Source organism: Cyrtonyx montezumae, unplaced genomic scaffold (assembly GCF_038088225.1).
Source record: "Cyrtonyx montezumae isolate F1298 unplaced genomic scaffold, pur_monq_1.0 scaffold_17, whole genome shotgun sequence".
Lineage (NCBI taxonomy): Eukaryota > Metazoa > Chordata > Aves > Galliformes > Odontophoridae > Cyrtonyx > Cyrtonyx montezumae.
The window spans coordinates 20,347,401-20,368,287 of NW_027071903.1; the positions used below are offsets into that span (position 1 = coordinate 20,347,401).

The window sequence follows — 20,887 nt, forward strand, 5'->3', positions numbered from 1 at the left end:
CTGACCACAACAGACCCCCTCCTCATAAGGAAACCACATAAACAGTCCCCAAAATCCTTAATGGGGGCTGGGCCCAAAGGCTTTAATAGGATGCTCACCTGGGGAGGTGTTCTGTGCTTATTGGGGCCAGCTGGAGCCAAGGGCAAATGGAAATGGGATAAAAGCAGAGGGCTTGGCTGGCTGGTGTGGTGCTTTTTCTTCTTGCTTCAGCAGGTGGGTTGCTCTTGGGGTTGGGAGGGGGTGTGCTCTCTTTGTTTTATCCTTTGGGTTCAGGGCACAAGGAAAGCCAGTGCTTGGCCCTGAGTTTAGGGGTGCCTTATATAGGAAGCTGGTAGGGTCTCACTAAGGTTTTTGTTTCTCTCTACAGCTGTGCTGTCCTTATGGGCTCTCTAGAGCTGAGCTACAGGGCAGTCCCACCAGACCCTGCAGGTGCCACATCCTGGTGGTACAGAAGGATGTTTTGTGGCTGTAGGGGTGCAGTCCCAGCTCTGTGCCCTGCTGCTGGTGGGCTGCGGTGTAGGGCTGTCCTGGTGCTAGCTGTTTGTGTTTGTCTGTCTGCTGCTGCTCTGCCCCACATCCTGGGCTCGCTGGTAGCTTTGTCCCCTGGTGCCTCATACCAGAGAGGCAGCCTGGTGGCAGTACCCAGGGACCTGCTTGGTCAATCTAGGAGGGTGGAGGTGGGTGCTGAGGGCACTATGGGGTGCTTCCATGGCAAAGAGGATTCATACAATAGGACCAGCACTGGCAGCCTGGGGATTCCAACTGGAGCTATGACACTGGAGCTGGGTGCTAACAGCATGACTGTATCCAACCCATCTGCACCCAGCAGCTTCTCCCACATCCAGGATGAAACTCTTGATGCCACTGCACTGATAAGGAGACGAGGACTGGAGCAAACTTCCCATCTAGAGTCCCTTCAAGAGTTGTCCCTGCAACTGCCAACAGCAGAGACATCCAGCTGGGATGGATCCCCTCCTAGCACTGTGTGGACATCTGGAGGAGAAGAAACTGCTTTGGTGGTGGGCACCGCTGGGACTGAGGTTCTGGGAGATGGATCTGGGCTTACAGCCATCATCTCATCACCTCCTGGTGCTGCATCTCATGGTGTCAGCTACCTACGTGTGTCAGCTCCATCCCTTCCTACAGAGGAGCTCAGGGGCCCTGCTGCCACCTTGGAGGAACCTAGTGAGCCATCCCCTGCACGCCAGGCTGTGCCACCACTCACTGAAGCCCATCCTGTCCCTGTTTGGACGTGGTTCCCCACCACTGCAAGTCCCACCGAGGCTGGGGAGAGCTTGACACCCCCTGGTACCACCCCAGAGCCTGAAGCCAGTGAAGCCCCATGCCAGCACGGAGCAGCTGTGGGGGCTTCCCACTGCCCAAAAGCAGTGGATGTGAGCCAGGGCACCCCACTGGGGTCACACACCCAGGTGTCTTCTCCAGCAGGATCTCCAGAGCACACGCTGAGCTCTGTGCATCCTCCCAGCCCCGAGCCTCCTACTGCAGAGCTTTGTACCAGCTCTCCATCCCCAACCTACCTGCCAGCTCCCACTGCTACCACTCATGTCTCAAGCTCTCAGACCTTAACTGTGTCGGTGTTGCTCACATCTGCTGCTCACCCCAAGTCCAGCCCTTTGCTTGCTACCTCTGCAGCCAGAGATGATGTCCCCACAGCCACCAGCTGGGTGGCGGAAGAAGCCTTCACTCCAGAACAACTTGTGATAACTGTAGGCAGTGTTGGACCCATGGGGACAAAGACCCCTGTGCACATCCTGCCCTTGAGCTTCAGGCTCTTGGGCATTGCCTACACTGAAGATCTGAGCAAGAAGTCTTCAAGGAGCTACAAGGAGCTGGAAAAAGAAGTGAGGATGATGGTGAGTGTGGGCTGGGCCTTCTGGAGCTGGCTTCTGGGCTTGCTTTGAGGTGATGGGCAAAGCACAAATGCAGCGGCCTCTAATCACAAGCTGCTTTTCTATTCCAGCTGCACCAAGTGCTGTCTGCCTATGATACCTTCCTCCAAGCAAATATCCTTGGGTTTGTGTGAGTAGGGTTGATGGGATGGGAGCCTATGGATGGGCTGTGCAGACACAAACCTTGGGACCTTCTTCTCACCCCCAGGAATGGCTCAGTGCTGGTGCAAGCACAGGCTGTGTTCCAGAAGGAGGCTCCCAGTAGCTCCCACCTCATCCGCACACTGGTGGCAGGGGCTGGCTGGGGGCAGGATGCCTTCAGCTGGTGGCTGCAGCCCCATTCTATCAGCTCCAATGGTAAGCAGAGCAGTTCTCTGTCCTCCCTGTGCATTGATAGAACTGCAAACCCACATGGTGTGGGTCTCAGGCTTCCCTTTGCTCCCCTCTGATCCAGTCCCTGACCTCCCCATGGGAAGCTGCACAGCTTGAGCCTTCCCACCACTCTGGTACTGGTTTTAGTAAGAGATCAGGGCTTGATGCATCTCCCAAGGAAAACATGGGTGTGAATGGCCTTCTCAACTCTTCTAGGCTTCAGCTTGGAGAACCTGGACCCCGAGAAGCTGTCCATCTCCTTCACAGTGCTGGGTGGGATGGAGCCTGCAGAGAGGCTGGTTGGTGAGGTATGGTGGGCCTGGGTGGCTCCCCAATGCCAGGTGGGACAGAGCGGAGCGAAGGCTCCTCATCTGGAGCCTCTCAAAAAGCAAATGCATCTCCATAGCTCTGTGCTGAGGGTGAGCTCATCTCCTCCTGCAGGTGATGCTGTCTCTCAGTGCTCTCTATCCCGTGAGGAATGTCACCATTGGTCAGCTCAGGTATGGCAGAGCTGCCCGAATCTTGGTCTTCCTCAATGCTCATTGAGGCCATGAGCAGCTCAGCAGGATGGTGGATTGCCTTGCTTAGAGCTTCTCTCCTCACAGAAACATCAATGGGGACCAGGAGATGGCTGGGAACATCTATCTGGACACCACCATTCATGCCAACATCACTGCAGTCCTGCAGGCACTGACTGCTCTTGCCACGTGCTCTGTGGACCTGAGCACACTCTCAGTGCAGGGTGAGGATGCTGTTCCCTCAGGTGATGGTGCTGGTGGCTGTTTCTGCTCACCCAGCTCTCCTCCTCTCTCCCCAGGGTCCAGGCTGCAGCTGCAGGTTTACCCACTCTCCTTCCTGGTCACCAACCGGCGTTTCAGCAAGGAGCTGCTGGATCCACTCGCTGCAGAGCACCAGGAGCTCAGGAGGGCACTTGGAAATGTGGTAGGTGGGAAAGCAGTGGGATCCTCCTGGGTGCTGGAGGAAGGGTTCTGCTTTGGGATGTCCCCACGAACTCCAAAGGTTATCACCTCCTTGACTGGGTTGTATGTGTGGGATGTATTCCTCCTGTTTGGGGCTGGAGAGTGATGGGATGCTGAGCAAAACCTTTCTTCTAGGTGGCGAAAGCCCTGAGGGACAATGGGAGCTTCCTGCAAGTGGTGATAAGAGGATTCCTGTGAGTGAAAGGGGTGGTGAAAAGGGTACAAGCCTGGGGAGGTCTTGTAGGCACCATCCACCGACATCCATTCTCCATCCTTCTCCACAGGTCTGGCTCCCTGCTGTGCCATGGGGAGGTGGTGTTCCAGCCCCCTGCTCCCAGCAGCCTGGAGGTCCTGGAGGCTCTCGTTCTCGCAGTTGGACCAGATAAAGCTTTGGCTGACTCAGACTTCCAGGTGGATCCGTACTCCATTTCTGTAGGAGGTAAGTGAGCTTCCTCTGGGCTGTGGGAATGGAAAACCCAAGTAAGAGTGCTAATAACTCTGTTTCACTTCAGAGGACACTCTGGAGCCCCCTCCTGCTCCTGGCTTTCCTGAGTACGGTGTGGCCATCATGGTTGTGTGTGGCCTCATCATCATCACCATTCCCATCATCCTGCTGGTGGTAAGGGTGAAGTCCCTCTCCTCTGTGGGATGAGATCCTGCTGGGCTCAGGTGGTGGGTGCAAGGGCTGTGATGCTGAACTTTAAGATAAAAGAGGGACCAGAGGGATTCTGGATATACCACTGCAGATCTCTTCTCCCCAGTGCCTGAGGACCAAGAGGTTTGGCTGGAGTGATGTGGCTGTCCTGTGGGATAGGAGAGACCCTGAAGCAGGGACACAGACCCTTGAAATGGAGAACCAGGGGTTCTGTGTGGCCTCTGATGAGGTAAGTGGCCTTAGGGGGATGAATGGCTCCTGGGCTGGTTTCTTGGAGCTGTAGCCTGGAAGCTCTGTAGGTCACTTTGTTGGGTCTCAGTGGCACATACAGATGGTCCTGGTGGCAGTTTGATCCTCCTGAGCTCCCCCTGCGGCTGCTGAAATGGGATGTGACTCCTGCTGAGAGTCCTGGGGAGAGGCACAGCTACTTCTCCCCTTTCTGCCTTCAGGCCACTGGAGAGACTCCTGAGTGCTGGCAGAGGGACTCTATGGCTTGCTGAGAGGAGACGCAGCTGCTAGGGCTGAGGGAGGAAGAGTTTGTTGGGAGACAGAAGCTGAGTTGCTGTCCCTGCTCACCCTTTGGTTTTGAATGCCAGATGTTCTCTGAGACCAGTGTTAAGGGAAGAGGTATTTGTACGCTGAGCTTTAATAAAACGTTTATAAACGATCACATGCAGCTCTGATTTTGCCGGGGGTGGCAGGGTGTACAGCTTTTTGCCCTGTGTTCTGCGCCGAGCTACGCCCTCACAGGGCACCTTAAAGGCGCGCTAAATAGCCCCGCCCCTTCACAGCGCCTCCTATCAATCCCGCGCGCCCGACCAATCCCCGCCCTGAAGCTCTCCAAGTAGACCCGCCCCCCGGAGGTGGGCGGGAGGTGAAGAGCCACTCCAGGCCACGCCCCTTTCCCGTCGCTACCCACCAGCGCCACCTAGCGCCGAGCCCGCGTAATGAGCAGAAAAAGTCCGAAGCAACGTGTTTTAATGGTTTCCGTTCCCGTTGTTGTTTGTTTGCTTTGTACAGCTTGTGAAAATAATGATTTCGATAATAAACCGGACGCCCTGTTGTCCTGAGGGCTGTGCACGGAGCCCAAGTTTCTGGGGAAGCACATCCAAATCTTTGCTGTCTTTGTCCAGCTGGGAGAGGTGGGGTGGGGGACGTGGTGTTGCCCTAAGCCCCACGAAATACACAAAGGTTTAAACTGCCGAGCTCCCTATTGCTAAACATGCGATCTGCCAGCCCGGTAGCAAGCCTTCTGTTATTCCAGCTAAAGCTTATCATCAGCTTCCATCAGAAAACGCGGGTTAAAGAAAAGTATAAAAATATTTCAAATAGTCACTCTCGCTTCTCTCTGGATAATATGAAGCAGTCAGGGTGGTGTTTCGAGGTGGTTTTGGGCTCGTGGGGCACTGGAGGAGCCTGGGTGGGTGCTGGTGCCATCCCTCCAGCCCTGCTCGGCTCAAGATCTGTAAGGAGCAACGTAATTATTTGGAGCTGATAAACCTGATTTTAAAGGTGGAAGGATTAATTTGATTAAAATACGCACTACAGCTTTGCTTTTTCTCCAAAATAACAAGAAAGCAGAAGGAATGCCACGTAACAAGTGGGAATGATACTAGCATGGCATTAACCCACACCTAAACTTTGGCCAAAACCAACCAAAAGTGATTAAAAGAATTAACCCCCCCATCCCATCTTCTCTACCACCTTAAGGATAAACTCAGAGCAGAGGACAGAGAGCTCCTTACTGGGAGATCTTGCAGTTTGTCGTGGCGACGTAGCGGCCGGTATAGTGGATGTTGCACCGCACCACGTTGTTGGTGAAGTCTGATTCCAAGACGATGTATTTGGGGTTCACTTGGACCTAAATGAGGAAAAAGCCCATATAAAAATGAATAAATGGTAAAGAAGACCCTCCCAATGCACCTAAAAACCCCTCTATCACCTTTAGGACGTAATTCCCTGGCTGCACGTCTGTGATATCGATCCACTGACAGTCAATGTCGGCGTTGTAGGTGTCATAGCACCCGGGGCTCAAGCCCTGCAGGAAGGGAAACGGGTATGGGGGCTGGCCCTGAGCATCTTCACAAGCCCTGCTGCATCCCGAGCCGCGTGACCCCAGCCCACCTGGGTGTGGGAGGTGCAGGCATAGCGCTTCAGGTTGCCGAAATCACAGGTGGTGTCCTCCAGGCAGAAGCTGGCCTTGTGGCCCTCAGCCACCTTCCTGCCTGTGGTGGCATCCAGCAGGTCGTAGTGGCTGAACTCATCCATGCTGTGGTAGTGCCTGCAGGTGGGAGGGAGTGGGGTGACCGTGCCCCTGCCAGTCATGCCTTCCCCTCCACAAATGTGGGTTTTGGGGCTAGGAGTGGCCCTGCAACAACCCCACGTCTGTGCCAGCACCAAGTGGTGACGTTAGTCAGAGAGCTTTGGTGGCTCCTGGAGCAGAGGCAGAGCAAGCAGAACCCCCACAAAGACCCTGGAGCAGCAAAGAGATGAAGCAAGCCAGAAAACCAAGGGAAAATGCTGTTAGTAAAGCACAGAAGATGCAGAATGGAGCAGAAGACACACAGGGGACAGGCAGCGGGGACACGTGGGTGTCCTCAACTCACTGGTGGCAGCTGTGCCACTCCCAGCTGTGCCGGGGACGGCTGGGCAGGAAGTCAGCTGTGCCCTGGTTTTTCACCCGCTGTGGGAACCGCAGGAGCACCCGCACGTCATAGTCTGTGGCTTCAGGGGTGTAGGCAGTGCTGGGGAAAGTGGAAGTTGGAGATGGTTCCTTTCCCTTTCCCCTTTTCCCCTCTCCCCCTTTTCCATGCTCCTTGCTCCATTTTTCATCCTTCTCCATTTCTATCCTTCTTCACTCATCCAGTTCTTCCTTTATTCTCCATCCTCCTTCTCTTTTACCCTTCATCCTCCATCCTGTCCTTCATCCTTCTCCATTATGCTTCATCTTCCCCACCATCTTTCACCACCCATCCTTCACCCTCCATCCTCTTGCCCACATTTTGAGCCAAGCCCCCCCATCACCACCCCATCACCACCCTTGGCCGGAGCACCAGCACAGGATCCTCCTCTCCCTCAGTCCCCTGGGTGCTGTGACACCCAGCACCCCTGAGATGTTAGGCTCAGTGTGTGCCCACCCCATGCCCTACCTGGCCAGGCACTTCTCCTCGGCGGCGCAGCGCAGTGAATACAGGTGAGCTCGCTGCACGTAGGTGGATGCCTGCACATAGTTGGGGTCGGGCACAAGATCGGGGAGACCTGTGGGAGACACACAGCTTTGTGGTTTGCAAGCAGAAAGACAGATGCAGCAGTGGTGGTGCCTTTGGTTTTCAAAGCCACTACAGAGGTCAGCAGGAGCAAGAGCATCGTGCCAAGCCAGTACTTCAACCCAAAGACAACCTTCAACACCTCCAGGTCCCAATAGCACCTCTGAGATCAGCAGTGTGCTGACCCCAAAAGTGCCTTTGGATATGGCCATCAAGGGGATGCAGTTCAAGGATGGGTGGGGGTACGCTCTCCAGGTGCTCCATGCCTCAGTTTCTCTCATTGCAACCCTCTGCAAAGCAAAGCCCTGCCCTGTGCTCTGACAACCAACACTCGGCCTCTCTCCTTCCTGTGAGCTAGCTAGCTCATCCTCATCCTTATCCTCATCATTCTTATCTTAATCTCCATCCTCATCCGCATTCCCATCCCAGTTCTCATCTCCATCCTCACCTTCATCCTTTCTCACCCCTATCTCCACTCCCGTCTCTCTCCATCCCCATTCCCATCCTGATCTGCACTGTTTTCATCCCTAGACTCCATCCCATCCCCATCTCCATCCCAGTTCTCATCTTCGTTGTTCTCAACCCCATCTCCATTCCCATTCTCACCCTCATCCTCCCCATCCCTACCCAAAAGCCAGTCCAGCTCCTCCCTTTGCACCAAGACTGTCCAGCATGTTGTACTTTTTCCTTCCCATTCCCCCCCCCCCTTTATTTTCCTTTTTTTTTCCATGGGCAAGAAGAACAATGCCTTCTTGTTTCCCAGCCTGGCTTCCCTCGAGGGATCACGTCACTCCATTGGAGCTCGTTTCCTGCCCCGCTGCTTGGTCATTGCTGCTGATGTAATGCCCAGGGGGGTCTGCGGGGTGAGGGGAGAAGCAGGATGGCTGAAGGGAGTTTTCCCTTTAAAAATTAAACTAATAACACAATGGAGCCCAAACGAGACCCTATGGGGTGGCTGAGCTGCGTTTCAGGGCTGAGCATCCACAGTTGGTGCCTGTCCCGTTATGAGATGCTGGGAGATGAACGTTTGTCCTGATTTACAGAATAACTCTTCCTCTGTGCTGTTGTTTATAATAACTTCTTGGACGCTCAGCAGAGAAACCCGACTCCTTTCCCAGTGAGGATTTCCCCCCCCCCTGGAAGCGCTGCCGGCCCTGCTGTTATTGCAGGGTCACCATCCCACCCCATTTGTGGGCACTGAACACCCCAAGCAGCTCGGCCAGATCCTCCTTTCTGCTGACCAAGCTCTTTTCCACCTCCTGCAAGCCCGGACCTGGCAGCCCCCTACTCCTGCCTCCAAAAAGGGACAACCACAGCAAGAAAATGTTTGTTTTTCCTCTCCTCCCCTTTGCCTCTCCGCCTGCCCAGGGAGCTGCCAGAGAAGATTTCCTTCTCATGCACCGTGAAAATTAGAATAATACCAAGCCAGGCCTGCTCCCCACTGCGCTGTTTGTGCAGGTGTGCAGGGCTTAGCCAGAAAGAAACCCGCTTTTATGAGCCTGAATGCAGGGAGCAGGGCTGGCTGCTTCCCCCAGCACCCCCTGCAAGGGAGCAGCACAGAATGGTTGGGGTGGAAGAGACCTTCAAGGCCCCCTGGCTCCAACCCACACTGGGCTGGGTGCCCCCACCGGCCTGGGATGGGGCGCCTCCACCACTTGGAGAAAGCAGGATCCAACCTGGCAAAAGAGACCTGAAAGACGTAGGAATCCCATATCCATCCCAACTGCTCCTGCCCCAGTTTGTCCATCTGCAGAATGGGCGCTGGGGGGCATCGCCCCAGGCAAAGAGTTTGGGGCCACGGGTTTCACCGTAAGCAGTGGGATGTGGGGAGGAACGTGCTGGGCCCAGCAGTTGCTAAGTGACCCATATATAAACACATGATCCAGGGAAAATAAAGCTAATGGGAGCCATGTGGAGGCAGGAGGAGCCCGGCACCCCCTCCCCACACATCCCAACCCGAGCATCCTCTGCAGGGAGCTCCCATCCCAGTGAACGACCAACCCGCACACCTCGAGGGCACGAAGCTGGAAAGCAAGAGGCGGTGCCAAAGAAAGAGAAAAAAATCAACCAAAAATGAGATCCTTCCCTCTCTTCTGTCTGCAAAGATGGCCAGATGCCTTGGCCAACTTTGACTTCATAGGAGCTGACTCACTGCTCTGCAACATTCACCCGAAGAGACGCCCGCTCTGCGCTTGTGATCCCGAATGCTTCCCGCAGGTAGAGAAACCATGGCCTCGAGGAGAGGCTCAAAAGCAAGCACACAAAATCATCTGTCTGGGATTATAGGAACGAATTAGGAGGAAGAAAGGAGGAGGAGGTGTGGGTTGTTTCTGTTTTAGAAAGTTCATGTTTTCGGTACCACAAGCGGACAAGAATACATGCAGACACGGCTTGCTTTCACCTTCGGAGAGGGCCAGAAGGGGACGAGGTCAAAGCCATAAAATCAGCCCTTTGTTCCGTGCTGCCCATACGAAGTGTGGTCCTGGAGGGACCACAGAGCCTCGCGTGCCCTCGGAGGGTGGAATTTTCCACAGCCTCCTGGCACAGCCTCGCTCTTCCCAGCGCCGGAGGAAGCGGCTCCAGGTATGGGGTTGGGATAACAGACCAAACGTGCCAGCTTGGAGTGATGTGGGGTTCCTGCTGGGTCCATCCAGGACACTGGCTGGGATGGGGAGAGGCCGCTCTCAGCCCTTCCCATCCACCTGGATAAAGGTATGGCCACGGGACTACTCCGCTCACCCCCAGGTGGCCCAGCCAGCAGTGAATGCCGAGCATTCCTCGAGGAGCCAGGAGGGATTAGGGGTGTTTGAGGAGATTAGGAGCATAATTAACACTTGGTTCTGCTCCCAGAAGTTGGGAGCCATTAAGGGAGGGCGGCTCCGCAGGTGATAGGTGACCCCCAAGGAGAGGCCGAGCAGCAGCGGGGTGGCCCCCAAGGTCGTGTCACCGATCCTACTTCCCTTGGTAGCTGTGCTGATCTCAATTCCTCATTTTTATTTACGACTGAGGGTTGCCACCTCAAACCCTTTCCCACACATCTCCTGCAGGGCTGCCCAGACCTCTCGCTGACCCAGGCTGGCCACTCACGCTGTGTTTACTTGTTTGCACGCAATGGGGCCGGGACGAAGCACGGCTTCTCCGAGGAGGATCCCTCAGAGATCAGCTTTTCCCAGAAACCAGGGCCGGGCTGGATGTTATGGGGTCAGCTGAGTCAGAGGCTCCAGCTGAGGAGGGTTTCCCATGGGATGGGCAAGAAGCAGATCCCCCAGGCTGCTGCTCCTCAAGCAGTGCTTCAGAGTGAAATGCTCTCGGTATGGCTCAGCCCAAAGCCACAGGATTTCATCAGTATTGGGGTCAGTAGGGCACGTAGCTGCGGCGTCCCGGCCGGGACTTCTGCTGCACGTCTCCCTCGAGGGCTGGGGCTGATGCAGCACACGTCAACCCCATGGGGGTAGGGTGAGCAGGGACACGGCACACAGCCACCCCAGGAGCACAGCATGTCCCCATCCCATGGCACACACCTTCTCCATGAAACCACCCTACAAACACAGGGGGACCTAGGCACACAACCAACCCACTAACACAGCAGAACCCTAGCCCACATGCACCCCAAAGATGTAGGATGGCAAAGACCAACCCCCACGGCATCAACCCACCCCATGGACACAGTAGGACCTAGGGCATGGCACAGACCAACCCCATGGGCACAGGAGAGCCTGAAGCAGGGGACTGATGCGCTCTGTGGACACAGTAGGTGCTGTGTCATGGCACAGACCAAACCCATAGACAGAGCAGGACCTGGGACACAGTATCAACCCACTCCATGGACACAGTAGGACCTGGGACATGGCACAGACCAACCCCATAGACACAGCAGGACCTGTGACATGGCATCAACTCGCCCCATGGACACAGTAGGATCTGGAACATGACACAGAACCACCCCATGCCTGGCCCCACTGGGACACACACCTCTCCATCCTTCACCACCCAGCCCACCCTTCCCAAATCACGCAGGGTCTCCGACAGCCCCTCAGCTCCTGGTCCACCCTCATCCACCGCACCAGGACAACATCCCCAGCAGTGCGACCACCACCAGACATCGGTGCGAAGACCCTGAAGACTTCCGAGAGCGAGGAGCACCCCCAGAGCCCCCATGTCACCCCACGACTCACCCCGTCCTCCGTGGCTGGGCCTGTAGACGCTGCCCACGCTGAGCCGTGCCTGGCTATCGGGGACAACCTGTGCCACCTCGGGGTTCCTGGCGGGCACGAAGACATCAGGACGCACCGCCCCGTAGGGTTCTAGTGCCCGGAACGGCGGCTGCGCCTCGTAGGGCTGGTACTGGTTCCCGTAGGCCGTCCCGCTCACCGGTTGGGACCCGACGGGCGGCTGGAGGTTATCGTTGGTGACAATCGCGCCGCGCTGATTGGTGCCATACGCATCGGCCGTGCTGTGCTCAGACACCGTCCCAGCATCGTGGTAGAGGCTGTGCGAGTAGCGACGGTCCAGGCCGTCCTGCGGGGCGACGTAGGGCCGCTCGGGGTAGAAGCCCTGAGCTCTGTAAGGGCTCTGCTCCTCCCCGTAGTCCTCGTAGCGGGCTCGGGGCTGGAAGGGGTACAGCACTCCGGCCCCCGCCGCCGCCACCGCCACCCCACCGCCACCACCGCCCCGGTAGTACGTGTAGGCTTCGTCGTAAGCCCTCGGGGCCGCCTCGTGCTGCTCGAAGGGCGGCTGCGGGTAGGCTGCGTGCCCCGCGGCCGCGTAGGCGAAGGACGCGGCCGACGAGGAGGAGGAAGAAGAGGAGGAGGACGAGGAGGAGGAAGGCTGCCGCGGTCGCGGTGCCCTCGCTCTGTGCGCAGCCCCGCCGCCGTCACCCACCGGCCCGTCCCTCCAGTTGTCGGGCACCTGCCCGAAGCCGAACGGGTGCCGCGTGTGGCCTCGCACCGTCTCCGAGGCGCTGCGGATCGGGGCCACTTGCCGTCTAACACCGCCCCGGCCCAGCACCAGGCGGGTCCCCCCCGGCCTCTCGGGGCCCGGCGGCACGTACTCGGCTCCGCTGTTGAGCAGGCTGTACACCCGCCCGTTGTTCTCCCACTGGATCAGCTGCCGCCACGGCTCCCCGCCGCCGCCCGCCGCCTCCTGCCCGGCCGCCAGCAGGCACACGGCGCAGCTCAGCACCGCCCACAGCCCCCAAGCCCCGCGGAGCCCCATGGCCGCCCCGCTAGCGGCCCCCGGCCCCCGGCCCGCCGCCTCTGCCCATCCCCGGAGCGGTTCGGCTGGGCTCGGCTCGGCTCGGCGCCGCTCGGCTCGGCTCGGCTCGGCTCGGCGGGCGCTCGGGGGGGAGGGGGGCGACGCCGGGTCCTAAGCACCTCCTCCGCCCCCGCCCCTCCGGCAGCGGTCGGAGGGCGGGGGGGCGGGGGTGGTCTGGGTGTCCCTATTTAGGATCTGAAGTGTCCTTCTCCCAGATGTGGAGTGGTCTGGGTGTCCCTATTTAGGATCTGAAGTGTCCTTCTCCCAGATGTGGAGCGTCCCTATCCCAGATCCCGGCCCGCACCTCGGGACCTCCCCCGATAGCACTCCCCCCTATATCCATACCGCCCCCCACCCCCACACCACCACCCCTTCTCAAATGCCTTTGCTCCCAAATGCTCTCCCAAATGTCCCACCTCCCCCCCGGCAAGCACTCCCTGCCAAATATCCGTCCCCAGTATGAACCCACGAAGATCCCCTTCTGAATATCCCCTCCCGAATATCCCCTCCCCAAATACGCCTTGTGCAAACACACCCCGAATAACCCCCCTCCCACGTACCCCCCACCAAACGCCCCTCCCCAGTATCCATTCTCCCAGAACACTCCCCCCAAATACTCCCTCAATGCTCTCTCCTAAAACCCTCTTTCCATACACATCCCTAAAGTCTCCCCTCCCCAAATCCCCTCTCCCTAAATCTGCACCCCAAACATCACCCCAAATACACCCCCACCCTCAAACACTCTCAAATATTCCCCCACCAACACCCCCCTCCCCAGTACACCCTCCCCAAACTATTGCTCCCCTCGAAGCATAACCCACCCCCAGCCCCCCTACCATATATCCCCTAAATCAAAAGGAATGCCAGGGTTTCTAATCTGGATCAAAAGCCACAGTGGTATTTTCACCCTCTGCCTTCACGCCACCCCAGCATTCTGAGTCCAACCCTGCAGACTTCAGGGTTGGAGGAAACCACTGTGAAACGGCCCCGAAAGAGGGATGTGGACTCTAAGACCCCACCAGCACCGCAAGCCTAACAGTGGGGTGAGGGGCAGGATACCCTCTCAGACTTCCACCACGCCCCGAGTGGAGCTTTTCCCCTTTTGAATCAATCTGGGGACTCCTGCAGATGTTCATCCCGTCGCCCCTAGGGGAAGGAGAGGCACCCATGGCCCCATCCCCGCTTCTCTGTTGCTTTAAGTCCCGGCTGTAGGGCCGTGCGTTTTCCACGTGGAGATTTTTTTCCTCTTCTCCTTTTATCCCTCCCTTCCACCCCTGCCCAGAATATGGGGCCAGCACAGGGACGGATGGGGATGCACGCCCTATCAGGGCTCACTCCGGCACTGGGCACCACCATGGGCACAGAAGCGACCCGTGGGTCCCCTCACAGCTGTGTCCCCCCCATTTCTTTCATTTCCTCTGCGCTCCTCCCTTCTCCCCGCAGGGACTGGAAATACCAGAGTTGATGTCATAGGCAGCGGCTCGCCAGGACGGGAAGCTCAGCCCAGCCTCCCCCTGCTGCGTCCCCATGTCCTATGGCTCTGTGTGGGGTTGTGGGGATGTGGTGTTGTGGAGATGGGGGGATGTGGGGACGTGGGGATGTGAGCTGCTCCCCAGCCCAGCCCTGCACACAGCCAGGCTGGAGGCACACAGCCCCACAGCAGGCTTACCCCCCTTGGTTGTCTTCAGGCACCCCCTGGACTCCAGTACCCCATCCTGGGGTGTCCCACACAGCTCGCTGTCCCCCCTTCAAGCACAAACGCACCCCCACGAGAGCCAGCAGCTCTGTCACATCGTCCATGTGGCAGCACTGTGGCATTAGGGATAACATCCCCATCTCTTTCACTGGCGGACACAGGATCCCACCCCACGTCCCCAGTGGGGTGGCCATGAGCCTGTCCCCAGGCAGAACCCCGGGCCACCAGTGGAGGCGGTGACACCACAGCACGGGGTGTGGGGGGGTGGGGGGGCAGCACCCACTAGATGGTGCCAGCAGCCCACACTTGGGTGGGGACGGCCACCCTGCCTTGGTGTCCCACCAGTCCCCTCCTCACCTCCTTTACCTCTCCCTGAAGAACCAAACCAGCTGCGAGGATCACCGGTTCCACACCATTTTCCCATCGATACGTTTTCCGGCATGGTTTGGATCGATGCTTGCTTAAACTGTGAGGGTTTCCCAATATTACAGAGCCGTGCCAGGCTCCCTTCCGATCTCTGCATCCCACTCGGGCAAAAAGAAGCACTGATTTCACTTACAAAGGACTTTCCCCTAAGTTTTTATGCAAGACTCGGTGGTTTCCAGCCCTCCTCCCAGATGGCAACTGCGGGCTTCCCAGTCCTCCCAGTGTCCCCCCTGCCCTCACCCGAAGGGACGGCCAAAGCCACTGGTGACAGCATCTGTGGGGTCACTATGGGGGTTCAGTGGGGTCCCCCAACCTTCATTGCTTTCCTCAGTACGCCTCCATCTCGCTTGCAGGAGGAATCCATGCCACTGAGCGTGGTGCCTGCTTGCTCCGGAGTGGTAGGTGTATAAACATATAGCAAATAAAATGAATAGTTTTGTTTGTTCTGCTCTTATCTAATTTAATAGCTTCTGGGTGAGCAATTACGCTCTGTAACAAGAGCAAATAAGCAGCATTAGCGTAATTGGTTGAGTATTACTGTGCTTTCTGCTCCATAATGCAGCGGTAGGACCGCAGCACTTACTCCTAAAAGAGGTCTTTGTGCCCTGCTCAAAATAAACAGCTATCCACCGGCTGGCCCGGGCCTCCCCGGGGTTAAAAGAGAAGGAAAAATGGAGGGAGGGAAGAAAATCAGTCTTCAGCCAGGCGGGCTACGTACATGGGTTAAATGGTCATTAGTGCATCTCTATGCTTGGAATCATATCTGGGTTAATGTGCCCCGTGATGGACATCTCCATTAAGAGCAATTGAAAAACGCGACGGGAACTGTCTGGGGAAAAAAAGAGAAATGCTCTCTGGGCGTGGGGGGGGGGTGGGAGTGGGGAAACTCGCACGGTTCAGCTTATTTGGTCACCAGGATGAAGTGAGGGGCAGCTCCGGATGTGGTGATATTAGGGGGGCACAGCACACTGTGCATGGGGGCACTGGGGTTCAAACACCTTTTTCTTCCAGCATCAAGACACTCAGATCCCACTTTCTACACCTCTAGAAGTGAAAATTTGTTTCTCCCTGTCCCACGCGGGGGGACCCCACCGAAACCACCCGGCACCCCATGAGGACAGCTCTGGTGAGCGCAACGCTCGTCCCCGTAAGCCGTTTAGGTTGGCTCCCAGCTGGTACAAGGCTGATTACCAGTATGCTCCCGTTTATCCCACAAAAGCTGCCTCGCGCCGTGAATCCGCCCGTGCCACGGTGTCTAAACCCGGCCAAGAATAGCATCAACCCCAAATCGGATCACGCTCATTGACTAACCTCGCTAATCCTACGGAGAAAAAGAACCCTGTGAGGTCGGGGAATTTCTGGTGTAAGCACAAGTTCAGCTTTGTTTTGTTAAAAGCAAGCCCCTCTTCCTGCAGATCTGCGGGCTTTTGTGGCTACAAGGGGAAGGAGGATGGAGTGGGGCACAGGGCTCCGTTTTGGGGTGGAGCAGAGCTCCAACCATTGGGACGGGGTGAAGGACAAGATGGGAATATGGTGGATCTCCAAGATGCCACGCCTCATTCTCAGTCTGTATTTCAGTCCCTTAACATCTGAGCACTGGATGTGGGGCTCACTGAACCAAGGCAAGGCAGGAGGTTGTCCCCTAACTCTGGGACGTGGTGGAGTTCCAGTAGGTGTGGGACAGGGTGAGCTTCAAGTGGGATCATCTCTTTGGGAACCCTGAGTTTGAGGGCCGTGGTGGGGAATGGTGGCAGCTGTGCCATCTGGCGTAAATATATGACATATCTTTGGGTCTTACTGGCTGGCACTGAAGCAGTCAGAGCATTAAAAGAAGGGGAAACTGATGGGTTTTCAGTGGATGGAGGGGATAGCACATGGATCCAGAGTTTCATATTCACCGGTTATCCCACAAGATGCCTTTCTTTCTGTGGGACAGCTCCAGGAGGGGTGCCCCATCCCTTAGGGCTTTAGAAAGCTGGAAACAGTCCATCTCCGGTGGATTCCCACCCTCCCAGTGAAACTGGAAGCAGTGGAAAGCCATCTGTGCAGGAGACCAAGCACTTCCCACGGAAGGGCTGAGCTTTCCTATGGTTGCAGTCATGGGGTGTTTCTACCCCATCAACCATGCCCCAGTCAAAGTGCTGGACCCCAGAAGCTCCTGCTCGCTTCCCCCTCACCAACATCTACTGAGGGAACAAAATAATAAATCCTGCTGCACGCACCGTGCTTTGAAATGGAAAGGAAGGAGTAGGAGGAGAAGCGAAGCAGCGACGCTCGGGAAGCATAATCTTGTTAAAAATCTCAGCAGGGACGCGGCGTAATTAATACTAACAAATCCATTTCAGTACAATCCCTCAGTCAGGTCTGTGTAAATCAGGAGCCCGGCAAGTGCCTCCAGTGCACTGCTGAAAATGCAGCTGTTTGTAAGGGTGAGAAGCTTTTGCAGGGTTAGGGCAAGAAAAGGCATTTTTTTTTCACTCTGGGTTTGCTCAGGGATAAAGGGAAACCCGGTTTATGATGGGCTGCAATGGGGATCTGGAAGAGGATGGTCTACATTGTCTCCCGAGGGCAATTACACTTAGGAAAGCAAACAAGAGCTTCACCATTACGCCCTGCCACGCACAGTGGCTGATATAATCATGAGAAGCCATTCTTAGCTCTGCCCTCTGCCAGCCCTTCCTTGCTGGCAGCAAAACCCAAATGTGAAGACAGACATGGCCTCCAGGATCAAGGAGACGGGGAACCCCACGCCCTTCATTTTCCTCCTGCAGAAAGACAAATTCTGGTCCATCCAGCGATCCTCCTCTTCCACTCCTCCTCCTCATCCCCAGAATGAAGCCCTTCAGCCTGCATTAGCTCCAGCTCTCTGATCCCTGCCCAGGGAGCATCTCTTGCAAAACAAATAGCTCTGCATCAGCAGATGTGTCTGGGGTGATAAAAGCTGGTCAGCGGGGACGGTGCGCTCCTGTTCCATATTAATATCCACTGCCCGCTTCAAAACTTATTAGGACCTTGAATATATCAGCAGGTTTTCTGCTCCATCTGCCAGCGTGGGGAAGGATGGATGAGTTCCTCAAGCTCGCTGGAGCCTTCTGCTTCTGGAAGATGAGAAAATTGCAAACCCTGGTCAGAAACTGAGCTTTATTTTAGGGACAAAAGGAGGATCTTGGAGCGGTGGGGCAGGGAGGGAGTTGCCAGCCTGGGTTCTGTTGGTCTGTTCTTGTTTCGGCTGCAAAATTCACCTTGAGAGCTGGGATTTTTGGAGAAACTGAGCTCCAGCACAGCACGGACCTGCAGCTGCATGCTAAGCAGAGCTGGGGAACTGGGGACAGCTGGCCCAGATCTGGTGGGATGGAGATAAAAGACAAAATCCAGCTGTTATACTCTGGAGAGAAGGGGCGTTTTCCATCTGAATAATGGAAGCAAGTGCTTCAGAGTGAGTGGAAAGGGCTCAGGTTGCCTTGGGTCCCACCATCTTAAGCGAGCCAAGGTGCCAATAAACCCTACATTCCCCTCCAATGGGAGATAGGAAACTTCTGGAAAACCCAGTTCTGAAGAAATAAGAGATTGAGGAGATGCATAGGCTGAAGGCGTGATATTCTGTCCAAGGTCTTCCTCAGCTGGAGACAGCTTGTTTCATTTCTAAAGCATCAATTCAGCTAGAGGAAGGCACTTTGAAGAGAGCAAACCATACCCTCTTGCCTAGGATGGGATGATTTATGCAGGTTACATTGATTTGAAACATGAATTTTGCAATATCATTTAATATTCCTTTTGTTGTACAACTTGGAGCAACCTAAATGGGAGCCTGAATATAATAATGCTATTCACTGAAGTAAACTCCTTTCATCCCCCCAAAATGGGCCCAGAGGTGCTCTCCCAACTCCCAGCTTCTCTCTAATGGCATCTCCATCTCCTCCTTTCTATATACAGTTCCCTCCCTTTTGGTCACCTGGCCTGTTGCTGTGAAGCTGATGGCTGCAGGTGATGCTGGAGCAGTTCCATGTCAAATGTGGCAGTTGGGGATGAGAAAAGAGGTAGAAAACGGACACCAGTTGGAGCGGTTGGGAGCATATTAGGCATGCAGAGATCATAGAATCATAGAGTAACGTGGGTTGGAAGGGATGTCAGAGATCATCTGGTTCCAACGGGGTGCACTGGGGCTGAATCAGGTAACAGTTCAGCCCAAGAGATCCCACCTTGCCACCACCACCCATCCCCAGTTATCTCAACCAGCAGCGACCCGGGGTAGCTCTGGTCCTGCTGCAGACAATGGGATTAGGGGAAACATCCTTGCAGCTATGGTTGTAGCTGGTGATGAATTCCTATGCCTCCAGTCACATGAAGGATGCCATGTGCTGGAGAAGACAACACGTGAGATGTTGTACTAAAGGGACATGTTTTAGTGGGGAAATGTTAGTGGTAAGTGGATGGTTGGACTGGATGATCATGGAGGTCTTTTCCAACTGTGGTGATTCGATGATTCTATGACTCTGTGGCATTTTGGATATCCTAGTGGGATGGACCCTAGTGGGATGAATCATCTTTGGCACCACCATTGCTGGATGCTTGTGAAAATGGTGATCCAAGTCATTCTATTTGGGCAAGTGGCTTCAATGCTTCCTGCCCTTGGCGGATGCCCTGACCCTGGAGGCACTTGAAGTCAGGCTAGACGGGGCTCTGAGCACCTGATGGAGCTGTAGGTGTCCCTGTTCACTGCAGGAGAGCTGGACTGATGGTCTTTAAGGGTCCCTTCCAACTCAAATTATTCTATGATTTATTACCTGCCTCAGTGGGAGACTTTCCTGTAGTTAACCCCAGGTTGCATTTTCCTTTAAGAGCAATGCAAAAAGTGAACAGTGGAGGATCCAGCATCCTCTCCCCCACCTTCCCTTCCTTGGATCCCAAAGTGAGATGAGACCCATGGATCTGTGGAAGGGTGCAAGAGATCACACTGCCAAAAGCCCAGCCCAGCCTTACACACAGCACTTAGGGCCAGACAGTGACAATCCTCACTCCCAGCCCAGCAAGGAGGAAGCAGACTGTTTTCACAGCTCTCTGCAAGTGTGACAGGGTGTCTGTGCTCGTCTCAGAGCTCGCCCGACTGCTTTATTGAAAGGAAAAGATGTTTTTAGAGGCCTAAAAAAAATGTGGGGTGTGTGGGGGGGGGAAATTAAAGCGTTTCACCATAAAATCAATTCTTCCTCAGCAGTTCAAGCTGACTAATTTGTAAACTGTGAGAAAAGAATAAGGAAAAAAAAGGCAGCAAGGAAGAGGTGCCAAATGAGGATAAGTGGAGAGCCTTGCTAGGCGAAGGGATGATATTTCATCAAGAATGTGTGTTTTCTCCCAGTGAAACATGGGGGAAAACTAAGTTTTTTAGTGTCAGCACAGCTCCTATTGATCCCGATATCATAACTCATCCCCGAGCCAACATCTCCCCTTTATTCTGGCTCAAGCCTACTTTTAGCAGAGGATAAAAGGCAAGCACAGAGGGTTAGCACTGCTAATTAGAAAGGGTCAGAGAGGAGGAAATAAGGGGATGCAAACCAGGCGAGGAGAGTGAATACCCTCAGAACTGGCATCTGTGCATCCGTTGGAACAAACCATCCATCAGCAATGCAGTTCCTTGGGAAGCACGGCACTGGTGCTGATGCCCAGCTCTTGAACTGAGGTGGAGCTGGAAAGCTGATTTTTTTCCCAGATCTGCGTTTGCAGATGACCTATTTACACTGGCTTTGGTAGATCTCAGTCTATATTCCGTGTATAATGTGATTACAAGGCTGTGTAATTGCTGCATAATTGTCCTTCTTCCTGAGGCTGGTGCACCCCGGAGTTCCAACCTCTCAATCTTAATTAAAAAGAATAAATCTTAGGCTCAATCATAATTTCAGAGTTGGAGGGGGGAGCGACCCAGCAGACAACCAACCTCTGGGGTGTAGGGGGAATGTAATCCCATCTGGGGAAACCATCCTGACAAAGGATCTCAGAGGTGTCAGTGCCTGTCATTAGGGGTCTAATAGAAGACCCTTTTAATCTGCAGTTTATCTCCTTGGATTGGTTGATAGAGCAAAGCCTGAGGAGGACCAAGGCCATACACCTGCCAGCTACCCCAGAGTGATACCAAGAAGCTTGGAGAGTAGTGATAGAGGAGAACTCCGTCACCCCAGAAGCCTCACCACTTCCAAACGTATTAATGGAAAAAAAAAAAAAAGAAAAACAGTGGGAAAAAAAAGAGGCACTTTCCTAATTATTTAACATAGGAAGGAAAAGCTCCAGAGATCACCACATCATTCCTCACCATGTCCTTCACACCTGGTCATCTCAGT

General features: G+C 55.2%; 2 protein-coding genes across 2 annotated transcripts; one reads left to right on the forward strand and one right to left on the reverse strand.

Moving 5' to 3' along the window:
* The first annotated feature begins 242 nt into the window (after positions 1-242).
* LOC136046844 (uncharacterized) lies at positions 243-4,458 on the forward strand. Its single transcript, XM_065733640.1, has 12 exons — positions 243-1,874; positions 1,982-2,040; positions 2,119-2,267; positions 2,499-2,590; positions 2,724-2,782; positions 2,888-3,024; positions 3,100-3,224; positions 3,398-3,456; positions 3,547-3,701; positions 3,775-3,881; positions 4,024-4,146; positions 4,367-4,458. Exons 1-12 carry the CDS (start codon positions 381-383, stop codon positions 4,415-4,417), a joined length of 2,610 nt encoding a protein of 869 aa, XP_065589712.1. The 5' UTR covers positions 243-380; the 3' UTR covers positions 4,418-4,458.
* Positions 4,459-5,658: 1,200 nt separating this feature from the next.
* LOXL1 (lysyl oxidase like 1) lies at positions 5,659-12,397 on the reverse strand. Its single transcript, XM_065733636.1, has 6 exons — positions 11,359-12,397; positions 7,067-7,175; positions 6,524-6,661; positions 6,042-6,198; positions 5,860-5,955; positions 5,659-5,778 (listed from the first exon to the last, which is right to left on the reverse strand). The coding sequence occupies exons 1-6, from the start codon at positions 12,395-12,397 to the stop codon at positions 5,659-5,661; spliced, it is 1,659 nt and encodes a 552-aa protein (XP_065589708.1).
* Between the last annotated feature and the right edge of the window lie 8,490 nt (positions 12,398-20,887).